The sequence below is a fragment of the Cheilinus undulatus genome, linkage group 9 (assembly GCF_018320785.1).
Source record: "Cheilinus undulatus linkage group 9, ASM1832078v1, whole genome shotgun sequence".
NCBI classification, from domain to species: Eukaryota; Metazoa; Chordata; class Actinopteri; order Labriformes; family Labridae; genus Cheilinus; species Cheilinus undulatus.
This window is the reverse complement of record NC_054873.1, coordinates 25,741,877-25,758,334: the sequence shown is the minus strand read 5'-3', so window position 1 is coordinate 25,758,334 and position 16,458 is coordinate 25,741,877. Positions and strand designations below refer to the sequence as shown.

The window sequence follows — 16,458 nt, the reverse complement described above, 5'->3', positions numbered from 1 at the left end:
TTAAAAATTGTAATGTTAAAACCAAAACACAAATTCATGTCTATTTTGGATCAAACCAGAATAAAATTATGAGAGCAACGCGGGGCATACTCAGTATTTTTGTATTTGATATGAATTTTCTTCATGTTTCGCTGGAGGGCAGTACAGCCGTAATGTGTCACGTAAAGCAGTAGAAGAAGAAATCTCCCCGTGCTCTCATCAGTAAGCGACAAAGATGGCCGCCTGTAGGCTACTCCGCTCCGTGTCTTCCAACTTCATTGCAGTTTTGCCTTCTCTCACACGGTCGGCACAGCTTTCCTCATTGCGCCTGGGTCCTACACCTTGTTTCAGACGAACGCTGGTCTCATCTAGTAGATTAACAGCAGGTATTCCGTTGTCGCTTTGTTTTATTGTCGCTTATTAGCTAACATTGTTGGTAGCTTAAAGGTAAAATGAGCTAACAGTGAGTAAAGGACACGAGAGATGACGACAGTGCTGCATGTCTGTTTGTCTTGTCTCTAGGGGTTCTTAGTATTCTGAGTCTATTCTGTTATTTTACAGCACTAAAATTCACAGACAAGCACGAATGGATCCGAGTAGAAGAGGACGGGATTGGGACTGTCGGCATCAGCAACTTTGCCCAGGTTAGTTCTCCTGGCCAGGAGCCAAGGTATACTCACAATCCATGACATGCACGAGAGCGCTGCCTTAAGGATGTGTTTGCCACTATCATTTACCCAACTTTATATCACTTGTAGGAGGCTCTTGGTGATGTAGTGTACTGTGGACTACCAGAGGTGGGAACACAGCTGGCTCAGCAAGGTATGAAGCTCACTGGGGTCTTGTTAAAAATACATTAGAAAAACAAAAAAGGGGGGGGGTGGGGGTTATTGAGATGGACCCTCTTTAACAGACAACACTTTAGTGGTCCAAATTTTTTAACGTTTGTTTTGGTAAGCTTAGTAATATTCTGATGTTTCAGTCTTATCTCAATTATTAGGCAGAATTAATAATAAAATGTCTGGTATTTTTTAACAACAGACATTCCGAAGCAATCGCATCAACATGTATTTGTGCCTCTTATAGACTAATCTCTCAGCTAGTAGAAATATCTTCTGTTGTAAACTTTATTCATTGTTTAGCACCTCTGGTGAGGCAAACGCTGTCATGCCACTGTCTGTCTTAATTAAGACCAAATAAGTGAGCCAGCAATGCTTGTCTCCATTGTGTACTTTTACATCTGTCAAGAGGCTCTAATTGCAGTTGTGTCTGACTTCTTTTCTCACAGATGAATTTGGAGCCCTGGAAAGTGTCAAAGCAGCCAGTGAGCTTTATTCTCCTTTGACAGGGGAAGTTGTAGAGGTCAATTCACTACTGGCAGACAAACCCGGTTTGGTCAACAAGTCCTGCTACAAAGATGGTAAGTACGGTCTGCTAATGGAGATAGTATTATTTTTAAAGAAGGCTCTGAAAGTGAAAGAAGGTAAATTGAAGAAGATCATAATGTTTATTAAACATCATGCACAGTTTTGATGCAATTTTTGAAAACATGGTAAATAAAGTGATTTCTACAGTTTGCACATTGACACTGTACCCTGCATATCTCTTCAGCATAGTCTCCTTTTATCTCGTAATAGCTTTGTACTTAGAAAAAAAAATAAAGTTATTTCCTAATACTAACAATCTTTTTTTACTTTAACACATTAACTAATAAGATGTTTCAAGAAATGCAAACAAAGTTTATTTCTTTTGAACAGTAGATGGCAGCATTACAACATAAAAGGTTTTGTATGATTTAAATAAAATGTGATTACGTGTAAATACTTTGTTTTGAACGTGAAGTTTAACTTCTAAAGAAATATCTTTATGTACATTTTTAAACTACAACTCTACCAATAATAAAGGATGTTTTAGCCATTCTCAGTGACCCAGGTAAATTAAATTAAAAATTTTCAAGGTATATTTCAAGGCATCCGACATTAGTTGTTTTTTCCTCCTTCTTAAACAATTGAGGTTTTCCACTATCAAAATAAAGCCATCCACTTGGATTAGAAACTGAGGTTGAGTGAGTAATCAATCATATTGAGGCTCTGTTTTTCATGTCAGATTTGTAGTATCACTGTATGGCAATAATAAACCAGATCCAATGTGTAACGGATTGTCTAATTCCTTTAAGCTCAGACTGGCCTACATATGCAACACTAGAGTATGGCCATTTTCTATCATCTAACCATGGTTTTAACCTTCTCCCTACAGGTTGGCTTATGAAGATGACCATCACCAAACCTGAAGAGCTTGATGCATTGATGGATGAAGCAGCCTATGAGAGATACATTCGTTCTATTGAGGACTAACCCGACACCCCCTTTCTTATAAATGATTTGCTCTCCTTTACAGACACAACTGACAGGGAAACCCACAAGTTGTGCCCGTTTCCTTCATTATTCTTGGTTAGCGTCCACTGGCGGAGTTCAGCAGCCTCAGCTGACCTGCCAGTGTTGTGAAGCTGTGAACATAAGTATTCCTTTATTTACTGTTAAGGACTGACTTTAGAGGACTGTCAGTCTGGACTGGGGTCACATTAAATTTTGAGTTGTTGCAGAGTCATCCCCTAAACAGAAGAGACTCAGTCAGTAGTTTATGAGCATTTCAGTCGAAAGAAAACTTGAATACACTGTGGAACATAGATAGACTTTACATTTGCGAAGCACTTTTTCTTTTTAGTACTGATTATAATGTTGGCCTACTTTGCATGTATGGCAATTACAATGTAGACAAGAGACCTGTAAATTAATAAATGAAAAGTTCCTTAAACATTTTTTCTTTTTCATTTTTAATTTTTTTTCCAGGACTTCATATGAAAACAAGGGCAACATTTAAAAACAGGTATGGTATGAACTGCACACATGCTTGAAACCTTGTCAGAGTTTAAAATTAATTTAAGGCTTAATGTAAAGGAAAAAAAGTGTATATCTTCTAAACAAAATGGTTAGCCTGCAACTTCACACACATACAAAAAATGTAACATTGGCAGACTAAACCTAGACCCCTTAGAACAACTGTATATAAAGCTTTACTTAAATTTACCATTTAAAAAATTCTTGTTGTACTTCCAACTCATAAAAATGCACCCTGATAACTAAATACCACTTTTCTGATACCATTTCTATCAGTTTGTAAAGAAAAAACATAGGCCTGTTTTGAAATTTAAAAAAACTGACACCATCACTTCCCACGTTTACCCTGAATATATTTATGATTGTATTTGTGAACTACACCTAAAATATTGTAAAATACCACAAAGTGTCCAATAGTGCTATACCTGAGATTATACCCACCACATAAAATGTATGGCACATCTACCAACCCTCTTGTAAACTTTTTCATTGGAGTTTCAAACCAGTTTTCCTCCTAATATGTTGACTGTAGAGTAGATTCTAAGCAGAGACTTTTTTACTTGTTATGCCACATTCTTGAAACAGTTGTTGCAAATTGCAGTTCTGCATTTTGGCAGTCATTGGCATATAACTACAAAGTTACTTAGAACCTGTAAACATTTACTCTTGGATCTGTATGTCACTTGAGTGAGGTGACTGCCCCACCAGGAACTGTAGAGAACCTGTCTTTAGCAGTTGTAGTTCGCCTTGCCTTGCCCCGAGGTGCAGGAAGCCTGGGGAGTCCCTCCATTCTGCGATAGTCACTCTCCAACCTCTCCTTTCTCTGGGCTCCTTCATACATCACACTGGCAGTGAAGTCTCTTTCATTTAGGAACGCAATGGTCTCGTCCCTTTTGCGACTGACGTATCCTTTTAAGACGGCATTGTAGGGATTTGAGGCAGCATCTGCATCAGGATCTTCCAGCTGGTGTTTGAATTCCATGCGGGTGATAACTGGCAACAAAAACTGCTTTCCTTCCTTCACCACACCCCCATCTCTGTGTGATAATCCCAGAGCCTCAGAGACCAGACGTGGAGGCAGGGGGACCAAATCACAGCCTGAGCGCTTGTCCACATACTGACCAAATTCTCTCCGCACTAGGGCTACATCCTGCAGAGAGTGATTCCTCCGCTCCTCCAGGTCTGTAACAATTCGCTCAGGGTATGTCTGGCCAAACACCACACCTAAGAGAAGAGCAGAGGAGATTTATTGATTGTGGTGTGAATCTGTACACTGTAGAAAGAATTTAAAAAACATACACAGTTTTCTGGACTGTGAAACTTATTTTAAATGCAAACAATTACTCAAACAGCTTTGTGATGATAATCTCACCAGCACGTCGAAGCATAGACACAGGACACTTCCAGGGTTTGTGAATGACCTCGTCAGGCAGATCGGAAAGCTCAGGGCACCACTTCCTTACATAACTGCCACAGGGGTCACAGGTCATTGCAGCATCAACAGGGTGCATGACAAAGTTCCAGTGGTCCAGACCACACATGCCCCCATTCTGCCACATCATAGCATCTATAGCAACGTCTGCATCTACGAGGGTGTCCTGAACATATAAAATGTTTGGATACAGATATTGGTACTTATGCATACATGCACGTTTATCTATTTGAGTGAACTGAGTCCTTTAAATGCATCGCTTACCTGGAACCAGCGATAGCCTTCCTGCCAGGGCAGGTAAAGATATGCAATGAGAAAAGATGCTACCACATGCCTCATGTAGTTGTTCATCCAACCTGTCAGCCACAGCTGCCTCATGGCTGCGTCCACTAGAGGATAACCTGTTCGACCTCGCTGCCAGGCTTTTAAGTGGCTGTGATTATTGCTCCACCGTAACACCTATAATTACCATTAGAAAAAAATCACTTTTCATTATATGTTAATTTTTATAGTATAAGCAGGTTTTACCTCAACTTTTAACCACCTACCTTGTATGGCGGCCTGAGGGATTCCCAGGGGAGGTCAGGAAACAATGTTAGCTGCCAGTAAGCCAAATCTCGCCATGCCAGTTTACGTTGGAATTTTGGGGGTCGACAACGCGCACCTTTGGCATCCCACATTAGCCAGCGTGGACTGAGCTGACCAAAGTGAATGTATGGAGACAGACAGCTGGTGTTTGGAGCATCTGCCCTTCCTGACTCTTTTTCATACCTATAGACACCTAGGGAACAGGATTAATCAGAAGCTGCTGATGGATCAAATTCCAACTTCATACCACTTCTCCAAGCACAGAGTCTGGTAAGTGTAAGATGTCTCACCATCATGAAGAAAGCCCTCTAATCGTGCATGTGCTCCTTCTTCACTAAAATCCCAGGATTTGCGAATGTTAGCTGCCCAGTCAATCTGAACGCCAAAATGAACACAGAGAAACACTGAGGACTTGAACATTTTTTGGCTGTTGCTTGACCCTACAAGATTGACCATCTGTAGATACTGACCGTGGTGCCATCCTTTCTGCGGGGCATGGTTGCTAGGCCTAGCTCGTCTAAAGAGACACCTTGAGGCCAATGGGAAGGGGAGGGGAGAGCCACAGGAGGATCCAGGGGAACTCCCAATGCAGATCCTGGGTTCTGCTTACAGCAGCTCATGAAGTGGGACACTGAGCCTATGCCTGTAACAAGGAGACAAAGAGTTCAACCTTAATTTTCAACAATTTACTGCTAATTAACACTACTACACACTCATATACACATTAAAAGCTTCTGTATGACCAACAAACATGGATTTGAACTCAGTATACCAATCTCCTGTTGTTGTGACTGACCTCTGAGTCCCACACCCTCGGTGCTGACAGAGTAAGGGTCTCTGAGACAGTATGAATGGAACATCTTGAACTCAACACCATCTTTCTGAAGGGCTGACACCACTTCATCATCCCTCTCCTTCAGCCATGGCTCATAGAGAGCGTTAGCCAAGACTGTCCTCGCTCCAGTCTCCTTCAGTAGCTCCTTAAGGCAGCACAGAGATGATCCAACCTCTTTACTCTCTCCTTTTGCTTGGAGGAAGACAAGATGGCTGCCAATGCGCTCCAGAGACGAGCAGAAACAAGACAAAGCTTGATGAAGCCAGTATTTGCCTGTTGGAAAAAAATGTTATTGTACAACAATCAGCAGAAATTTTTATTGAACTTATAAATAAAAAAAAGGGGAAAAACGAAAAAAAAAAGAAGAGGGATTACTAAAGCTGAAATAATTTATTCCACTTAGAACTCACAAGCTCCTCCCATAGCCACTGTAATCCCAGGTCCCTCCTCCTCTTTAGGGCTCCAGATAAAGACAGGTATGACAGGTGCACCAACCTCCAATGAGCCATTCAGAGCAGGATTGTCACAAAGTCTCAAGTCCCTCCTGAACCACAGCAGTACTGGTGGCCGTGCTGAAGGAGATGTGGGTAAACCTACAATACGCTGGCAAGCTCCTTTCCGTCGCTGTCGCCTGTTCTTTGAGTGTTTCCGTTTCTCTGGTTGATCCAAATCTCCCTCATGCATCATTCCACCACCTCCTTCAGCTGTGCCATGCTCACGCAATGAATTAGAAGTCACAGGGGCACACATAGTGAGACTTTTCCCTGGGTTACCTTTTAGGTTTATTTTTGGTTGGTTCACCCTCTCCAAGTCTCCAGTTTTTGGCAAGTTGGTATTTTCTCTGCTTTCAGCTACATTTGTGTGCTGTGTGTGACTGTTTCCCCAAGACTGAGATCTTGAGATCTGTTGAGAGGAGCTTTTTTGGATGTGTCTTTCAAGATGTTGTTGGAGTTGGGACTCTTGGCTTGGGGCTGACAGCTGGTGATCTCTCATTTCAAGTAGAGAGAGAGCCAATGCCACTTCCAGTTCATCATCTTCTGTCTGGAAGTTCACAAGAACAACTTATTCAAAGGAATGTTTAAATAACTCCGTATCATTGCGTTATATGTAACATTTGATGCACACATTTTGCAAGCATATGGGCGAGTAGTGACAATATCAAAAAGTTAATTGTTGAAATGTTAATATAGTGTGAACAACAACTCATGCGACCAAACACTTGGCTTGCTCTTTATAAAAATGTTTTTGGTCAGAATCTGTTATTTAAACTAGGAAGTTACTGTTGGAATATTATAAGATAGATACTAGGGTCATTTTTTTTCTTTCATATTCTTGGAGCCTAGATTTGGCTTATCTCAACTGATTAAACATCATTCAGGTAGGCCTTATATTATTTTTGAAGGGGTGGAAAGTTATTAATTACATTTACGCAAGCTACTGTAACTTTTGGGTCCTTGTACTTTTTTGAATATATTTTTAAATCAGTAACTTTATTGTACTTAAGTACTTTTTTACCAGAGTAACTACTTTTACCTGAGTGCAATAGTCCTGTAATATTTCCACCTTGTTTGATTGTATTCACAAGAGGCACCAGTATCTATCCACGATTATCCATTCTTATAATTCATTTTTATTTGTCTTCTAATTTTTTAGTGGGATATTCAGCTAAAACAACAACACTCCAAAGCTAACACTAGCTAGCATTACCTGTCATTTACAGTGGCAGTGAGCCAAGTAAAGAGGTGGCAAAGGTAGACATTACCCCTCCCAACAGTTAATTTTCTAAAGGGGCTGGTGGACAAAAATGAGCCAAAAAACGGCGTATGTGACTGGAGTATCTGAATTTTATAGTTGGCGACAGTTATGTCAACGGGTAAATTTATTTTTCCTGTTTTTGTCAACGTAGCTTAACAGTTTTTGCTAACATGTTAGCCACGAGAACTTCAGCGGTCAAACTTTAAGCTAACTTTGTGTCGTGTGCGCCTTGGAGCTGCTTTATGCAACATACACAGGTGAGTAAGGTGCGTGAAAACAATTTTAAATTTTAAAACACTAATCCCTAACTTGTACTGATTGATTCTTTAACTCTAAGTTGCCTTTCTTTCTCGCCTTTTAAAACAAAATACACCAACCCAATGTCGTGTTTCATTAAATAGATGCATTTTTTAAACTTGTACATTTGCTTTGAGCCACTTTGCCTGTTAATCTAGAAAACTGCAGAAACGACATGCTTATGATCAGGCTTTCACTAACCTTTGAAAAATACTCCCTATAGATGGAAGTGAGGATGGAGTGTAGGGAGATGTTGGCCGTCGATAGGGGCTGGATGATGGACAGGAAATGTAACCGGGTCTCCTGGTGCCCAAGGGCGGACACACACATCGCAAAAAAGCCCTCTGGATCCTCTCGACCCACCAGAACCTCCCTTAACGCCTTTCTTACCAAAGCTTTGCTGTCTTCGTCGGAACCCGCTGAAGGAGGCATCTTCAGGTGAAAGGTGAGGATCAAATGTAGATATAAAAGGCTGTAAAACTCCAAAAGACTAAAATGTATCTTCCTGTAGCTACCCGGTGTTGGTTACCAAATAACAGCTGATTTAGAGTTACACAAGCCACGTGTTTGTGTTTTGTAACCTTTAAAGCTGAGGATTGTAATTGGTAAACATCACCAGGAGAGGGTGTACCAGTCTAATAAATAAGAGTTACTATAATGTAAGGAGACCAAAGAGGTAAGATGATTGTTTTTTTAGCACATAGTACCCGTTGGGGTTCCCTTTTTTGTTTGATCAATAGACAACAAAAAATGTAAATATATGATCAATTTAATTGTGATGTCTTTTGGTCTCATGTTTAAACCCTGCCTTGCTATCTCTGTGTGTCATGTTCCAGTCTACAATAAACAACTCCCTTTAATATCATACATCTCAAATACAATTTGTCATGACAGGGGTCCCCACAAGCTAAATCCAATCAAACAGAGATCTTTGGCACAATTTGGATTGATGTTAAAATGCTGGGGGGGCATCATCCTTAAGATAATCATTCTTTAATTTTTACACAGCCTTCATCTTGACAGGAAAGTGGTCTTTTAAAGTGTAGCCTGTGATGTAGAGCCTGAAAAACAAAGCCAGGAGACAGAATACCCAGCAGTGAATTTTTAATCATCTTCTGTATTCACCCTGTAGATGGGATGCTAAGTAATTGATTTTTTTTAATGAGGCCATGCATAAACTTTAATGTACACAGCAGGGAACAATCATTTGTGGCACCCATTCCTAAAATTATTTGTAGAGTTCATAAGCTTCACTTTTAAAAGTAACTATTTGGTTCAGGACAAAATTTTCTCAAGTTGTAGAGTAAACTCTGTCTCTGTGCTTTGTGTACAAGGACTTAGAGTCAATCATTCAGGCTTTATCTGAGAAGTAGTTGGAGTGTATAAGGGGAAGATGTGTTAAGAGCTGTGGTATGTAGCGAGAGCAGGACAGAAAGAAGGAGAGAGAGAGAGAAAGAGATTGAGAGAGAGAGGGAATCAATAGTGTTTAGACAGAGAAGTGGAGTCTAAGTGTGTGATCAATAGAGAGCAGAGAGGAGAGATTAGCTGCTTTTCTCTCTCAAACTAACACTGACAAATTGGTGAATTGGTGTATCGGCCCTTGGGCTAAACGGATTGACCTGCTGTTTCCATGTTCTACCATGTACTGTCAATAAAGATCTGTGTTCATTGTGGCTCTCAATGAAGAGAGTGAATGAAGCACTGGAAAAGAGACGAAGGGACAGGAAGGAAGGGAAATGGAGAGGTTAAAAATAGGGGAACGCAAAGTGCTGCCCAAGTAACCTTGATTCTCACAAAATGCCCACACCTCTGTCTCATTAACACATGCATGCACTCACATGTGCATCCTCGTGCACACTGTTATAAAACCATAATAACGTCTCCAGGAAAATTAATGGAAAGACAGATTAAAAACTAAGTGAGGAGAAACGGGCCACTGGTGTAGCTATTTGCAACTCATAAATCATTCTGACACACCCACGCGCATGTAGACACACGCATAGACACATACACATACACATACACGTACTGTAATTAACCACAGGCTATTTACTCTCTCCTGCTGTAAATTAGACATGCAGACACAGTTATTACATTAGGGGGATCTGCCATGCAGAATACTAACAGGAGGAAGGAGGGGGGCACAGGTACACACAACAAACCGCGCATACAAACACAAACACACACGTACACAAGAAAGAGGGTACGGAAGAATCATAGACTGACGGGAGTGAAAATGAAGCTGCAGCACAGAGAATAGGGGCCCCCAGCTCTTTGTTCCCTGCTGCATTTCATTATCCGAAACGCCAGCCAACACACACGACACACACACAACGCACCTCCCCCTTCCCTAAAGCTGTCTGCCTCCACTCCATGCACACAGCACAAAAGAGAGGAAAATAGAGATACTGCGTCAGTGGCATTTGCTGGCATCTGGACTCGGTCATGACAAGCATGTCTGCATGGTCATCCTGAGCAGATCAGGTGGTCCAGAAGCAGCTTAGTGCTGATCAGTTCCCTTTAACCTGCACTGGCAGAAAGCACTTCCCCATAAATTCTATTTTAAGCAGAACAAAAGGAGATAAGGACTTGATTAAAGCAAGTATTGATACTCTGTCTTGGTTAGCTTGTCTCCATTTAGTTCATCTGAAGTTTTCTTTTTTTTTTCCTTGGCAGTCCACCTCCTCGTGCTTGTGTGTGTGTCCTCTGGTTCCCCCTGCCTTCCTCACCCCTCTCTGTCCCTCTGTTTTCCCACGGTGATCGATAGCTCATTACAATCATTGACTGCGGCTCATCAGCACCTGTTAAGGTCTGGAGAGACAGCGAGAAGGTGCATGTGTGTCTGAGGGATGCCTGTTGATAAATAGAAAAGATTGTTTTGGAATGAGTTAGAGGTGAGGTTTGACATTTGGATGGGTATTTTCTGATTCACATTCATTGCTTCATGTATCTAGTTTGTCACCGCTTTATGGTCCATGGTCTTGGGGAACATCTTATTATGCAACTCACGTGGGTACCATGGTTTGTTGCTATGGTGATTGCCAAGGGAGCCAGAGTATTATAGGTGTTTATCCTAGACAGGAGCAAGGCTACTCACCGTCTATCAGGACATGCTTCAATATACCACACAGTTTGGACCACACATCAAGATCGACACAGCTGCAGAGGGACAAAAGAAAAAAGCAGCATACAACACAGTCAAGTGTGGTTGTGATTTAATGGATGGATTATTCAGTATTCATATTCCTGGAAGAAAGACCTTGATCAAACACTCTGTTGTTGGTTTAATGCGTCACTGCAGGGTTTGTTTTGGAGACGATAGGCTGTGAGCAGAACGAAGCAAACACAGAAGAATCTCTAAGAGACTAGACCCAACAAACTATTGTAACAGGCAGAAAGAAATGTGTAAAAAGAGAATAAATGAAAAAAAGGATAAGGGGAAACCTAAAAAGGTTTCCCATGGATTCATTCACAGGATGTGCTGCAAGAAAATAAGGAAAATTTATGTTAAGAGTGATTTCTTTTTCCTTTTATTTCCTTTTTTTGAGGAAATTGGATAAAAATAGAGTGAATACAATGGAGGACTAAAACGAGAAAAAGTCTCTCAGCCTATGCATAAATTACACACCTCATTTACATATTCATTATGTTTTGTGTACTAATGAGAGTATTTGCTTAAAACCTCCACCACTGGCAGCTTTTGTTTGGCATGAGAGATTTGAAAGAGGTGGGGGAAAAAAAGAAGAAAAATTAGTGAGCAAGGGTCACTTTAGTAAAGTGGGGAAGGTCAATGTTACTCGTTGATTTCCTGATGATCAGATGGGTCGTTTTGCTGTCTGGTGTGTGTATTGGCATGAACAAGCACAACCTGCATAAGCCCTGTAGAGTTGTGAAATGAAGCACACATGGTGGGGGTTGGTAAAAGTTAATTAAAACAAAACAAGCTTTCTCTAAACTCGGGTCTCTCCTGTCTCTCTATTCTTGTCTCAGTGGAATAAGTTACTGCTGCTGTAATTACCTTCAGGGCAGCATTCCTTCAGGTGCCAAAAAAGTCTCCCAAATGACAACAAAGACAACCAATTTGCAAATCGGTAGTCTTTTTTAACAAATGATGTTTTATATGAGATGTTCAAGTAACGTATATTTATAAAAGCAGCATTTAATACGCACAGAGGGGGTGAATGATTTAGTAAGTGAATGAATGGAATGAAGAGAAGAGAGAGGAATGGAAATGTAGAGACAGGGGGAAGGGCATCGGAGGGATGAGCTACAAATGAGAGCGATGGCGGTGGCAGGTTGGCACAGTGCCATCCAGTCAGGACTTGAGCGGGGGTGGGCATGGGTATGGGCGAAGGGGCGAAGGGAATAAAAATGGAAGAGAAACAGCCCTCCATGCTACTACCATGGTGCCATCCTGGCATGGGCACAATGGGCTGGAGGAAACGGAGCGGATAGAGAAGGAAGATATAGAAAATAGCAGAGGAATGCTACACATAGAGGAGTGCAAGATTCCAACAGACAGAGGATGACTCAGGATGGATCAAGAGAAGCACAGAAGAATGTTGAAGAGCGAAAGGGATGGTTTTACAAAATCGTAAGGTGTTATTTCACGATAATCATTGATCATTAGAAGTATTGCGGTGGAATTTTTTTACATTCCATTTATTTCCAACTTTTCTTTCTGTCAGTGCCAGCCACAGCATGCCAACCAGCGGGCACCATGCCAACCTACAGTCGGGGCATACCCGGAGCAATCATAGCATTCGGCGGAGAACTATCTTATTAAAAGACAAGGAGACTCACCGCTGAGGATTTGCCGCAAATCACTGTTTGTTTGCTTGGACAAAGCCAACATGAGGTGCTAAGACACGGGTTGCCCGCGATTCTGTGATGGCATCTTTTCAGGGGCGGCAAGGGCACGGATGAAAGATGGCATGCTGCCAAGCCAGCATAACGCATCTGCGAACAGAAAACTCCATACGGTGAGCAGAGGATACCTTAAATGTTTTGGCGACGTCAACCCCCCAAGGGAGATGCCAGGAACAGAGATGGCATCATGCCAAGCGCAAATAAGGAGGCGTCCATGAGCACCGCAATAAGATGTACAAAAGTGCGAGAAATATAGACCAAAAAAAATCAAAGCAAGACAAACCACAAGTATAACTGGGTTGGAGTTATGTGTAACTCTGTTTTCTTAATGCAAACTCCAGTGCTAACTACTGCACTGGAAGAAGCTGCTGCCCATTGAAAATAAAACAGAAGGGATCGTACCATTCCTTACAAAGAAGAAAAGAAGAGGAGAAAGAAGCAAAATGATTGAGGATATAGAGAAGAAAAAAGGAGGAATTTTGTGCTTAACGAAGAACAGTGGGAGTGGGTGGACAAGAATGATGAAGAGGCTCTTTCTGCACTTGCACACCTGGGATGTTCTTAAAGGGATATCCCCTCAAAGGGAGGGATGTGTTGGCATCATCATCGGGGTGTCAAGCTGTGCTTCTCTATTGCCAGTCAAGGAGGGTGCTGCAGTCGTCAGGGGCGGGCAACTGTCTGGGCATCTCATCTGCAGCTAATTAACAGCCACACACTAATTCTAACAGCCTATCATAATTAGCGATTTAATCGCTTGTCAACGCTTTTCTCCCCCCTTAAATTGTGCCTCCTATTTGGACACGTGCGGATAAGCTAAGGAACGCTGGATCTCCCTCCCCTTCTCCTCGTCCTTCTTTCCTTCATCCTTGGCTCCAGACTCCAGTGGGATCTTAATTAAGCCTGGGCTTCATTATGCAAATGGAGTACAATAAACGACAGCAGAGGTGGAGCGGGATCCAGACTGAAACGGAACAGTGGGAGGGGAGGACTGGAAGTGGAAAATGAAGATATGTGGAAGTATACTAAATCACCTATATGATGTTATTGTAATACCATCTTTGTATATATATTTTGTAACATTTTTATGTCTGTTGTTCCACTTTAACATCAGGAGTGGGAACCAACACTGCTCTCTGTGATGCTCCATCTTTGTAGCCACTAGAAAAACTTCTCTGAAATAACACTGGATTCACACAGAATGTCGTCGCTCACAAAGCAAATTCATAAGGGGATGGTGACAATAAACTCCCTTAATATCACCAGTTGGCCGTTGTCGTGGATACGAAGAAAGATGGTAGAGATAGGGAGGGAGAAAGAAGGCAGACAGAAACACTGACAGTGGCAGCAGCATGGCAGCTAATGTCATCTCAGTTTAATCATCGCATGGGATCATGGGGTTCATGAAAATTCATTTGCATATCATTAAATGGAGAGAGGTTATTTGGTGCGGGCAGCCAAAATGGGATTGGATGAAGCAAGGGAAAAAAAGGCAAATGGAGGGGCTCGTTATTAAATAGCAATGTTTTATAGTCCACCAGCCGATTCATTTAATTTGGGCGTAATTAAAATGTGTCAGACTCAATCAATCATTCGAACAGGCATACTATCAATGTTTCAGTCTGAAAAAAGAGTAATCAGTGGATATGTGGTCGGACATTTCCCAATAATAGTCTAAGTGCTTTAGTCCTCTGTGTGCTTGACCCAACCTCTTTTCTTTATACTTTTTATGACAGCATGTATCAAAACATCAAATGCGACTTCTGTGTACCGAGTTAAAACAAGTCTATCTCTGACAGGTGGTGATGCCATCCCATGTTAGTCCAAAAGAGGATAGCACACTCTCATCTTTTTGACCTTAGTGGTAAGCTGTCTGTGGTGTGTGTATGTATGTGTGTGCATACATGCAATTCTCATTTGCATAAGTGATGTAATTAGACCGCCCTTTCACATGCAGATCAGTTTGACAACACTGCAATCACTCCGACACACACACACACACACACACACACACCCCTACACATACACAAACGATAACACACGCTTACTGCCGTGACCACCCCCATATCATGGGGAGTCTGTTGTCTGTGAGCAGGGAGTGTAAAGATTAACATAATCCAGCTAATAAGTGTGAGTAATATTCACACAGTGACGCGTGGCGTAGACACTGTCCTGCTGATGCGTATTTGTATCTCATTATAGATGTAAAGTACTGACGGGGGGCCAACAGGGGTGTGCTTGTGTGGATGGGGGATGGTGAGGGGTCAACAAAAAAAGTGAAGGCCTGAATAAGTGGACACCCCCAAAAAATTCTATGAAGTACAACCAGACGTCATTTTATAACAATCTCCAAAAAACTGTAGGCTATATAATATGAAAACAGAACAGGTAACCAGTAACTCAGAAAGATAATTGAAAGTTTACATAATTAAAAAGGCAGTTTCACTGTTCTTGTATAGTCCTATGGAGGCAAAGAGTGTCAGTTTTAGCAGCAGAATGTAGGAATTATATATAGAGTATATTTGCTCTTGCAGGCTAGCTCTGCCAAATGATTGATTAGGATGGTGTGACGACCATTAAAAAGTCATTTAAAAGATGGATAGGGACCACATTTCCAAATAAAAACCACTTTATACCTGATGAAGTGCTGAACAAACTCTCCTTCAAAGACATTTACTGATTACTCTTGGCGTTCCAGTCAGTGTAATGTGGGAAGCACTCATGTAGTGTGTGCAGCTCTGCATCAGCTGTTGAGAATACGGAGCCAACAATCAGGATTCAGGTACGCAATGGATAATGCTTGTCATGTTTTTAAAGTAAAATTTGACCCTTTTTTTGTTTTGGGGTGTTGTTCTTTTGGATTTTTTTGTTTTGTTTTGTTTGTTTTGTTATCTGATTGCATTGCAGACAATGCAACAAACAGGCCTCATCCAAACACACTGATTGAACTGTATCTTATAGCACAGCGTCCACTGAAGCTTTATCCAAAGGAGCAGAGCTGTGTCTAAAGGTGTGAATGTATTTCAGCTCTGTCTCTTTAACTCGGGGCTCCACCACAGCAGCATGCTTTGGATTCATGCATAAACATGAGCTGGCCTTTCAGCTCTCTCCTCACATAACCAATCTAAATCTAAATGAGCCCCCACTACAGATACACCAGCAGGCAATGACATTACACCCCCCCACACCCCACCCCAACCCAACCCCCTACTCTACCCTACTACCCCCAGCGACACATATACACCAGCAGGCAATAATTTCACGCCATCCCTCAGTGCCCCCTCCCACCTCCACTGCGCACACACTCGTACCCCTTTTTGCCGCAACCCCACCAGCTGCACAGTACTCATTTGATTAAGAGGGGGAGGACAGGGAGAAGGAGAAATGGTGGGGGATCACTTTATCAGGATGACTTTCTAAGATGGATATCATCAGCTGCAAAGCTATCTCAAGCAGCTTTTGTGTTTATTTTGCTATTGTTCTCTCCATGTATTTGTTAGTCTGTTTTCGGCAACCTTAATCAGAACTGTTTCACAAATATGTTTCCTCTGTTGGTAAATTTATGTGTAATTGTTATCTGGAAAATGCGCAGGTGGAGAACAAGGAGCAGGTACTGTACCAGTTTGCACTTTACACTCTGAACAAGGAAAACGCTTTTGTACTGCAGTTTTTCCTCTCCGGCAAGTTATCTCGACAACCACTTTTTTACAAAAACAAGACAAACTAATAAAAATGCTTTACCAACATATGTTGTGGTCTTTGAAAGGTTGCATATGAAAATCTTTGCATCCTAAATGTGCTGTAGTGTG

General features: G+C 41.6%; 2 protein-coding genes across 2 annotated transcripts; one reads left to right on the top strand and one right to left on the bottom strand.

The window, feature by feature from the left end:
• The first annotated feature begins 190 nt into the window (after positions 1 to 190).
• On the top strand, positions 191 to 2,793 carry LOC121515354 (glycine cleavage system H protein, mitochondrial-like). The gene is made up of 5 exons (XM_041796062.1): positions 191 to 365; positions 541 to 623; positions 738 to 801; positions 1,268 to 1,399; positions 2,236 to 2,793. The coding sequence occupies exons 1-5, from the start codon at positions 215 to 217 to the stop codon at positions 2,331 to 2,333; spliced, it is 528 nt and encodes a 175-aa protein (XP_041651996.1). The 5' UTR covers positions 191 to 214; the 3' UTR covers positions 2,334 to 2,793.
• Positions 2,794 to 2,819: 26 nt separating this feature from the next.
• On the bottom strand, positions 2,820 to 8,314 carry si:ch1073-390k14.1 (deoxyribodipyrimidine photo-lyase). Its single transcript, XM_041796061.1, has 9 exons — positions 7,985 to 8,314; positions 6,142 to 6,772; positions 5,693 to 6,004; positions 5,367 to 5,539; positions 5,187 to 5,271; positions 4,857 to 5,089; positions 4,573 to 4,767; positions 4,249 to 4,474; positions 2,820 to 4,100 (listed from the first exon to the last, which is right to left on the bottom strand). Exons 1-9 carry the CDS (start codon positions 8,213 to 8,215, stop codon positions 3,556 to 3,558), a joined length of 2,631 nt encoding a protein of 876 aa, XP_041651995.1. The 5' UTR covers positions 8,216 to 8,314; the 3' UTR covers positions 2,820 to 3,555.
• Between the last annotated feature and the right edge of the window lie 8,144 nt (positions 8,315 to 16,458).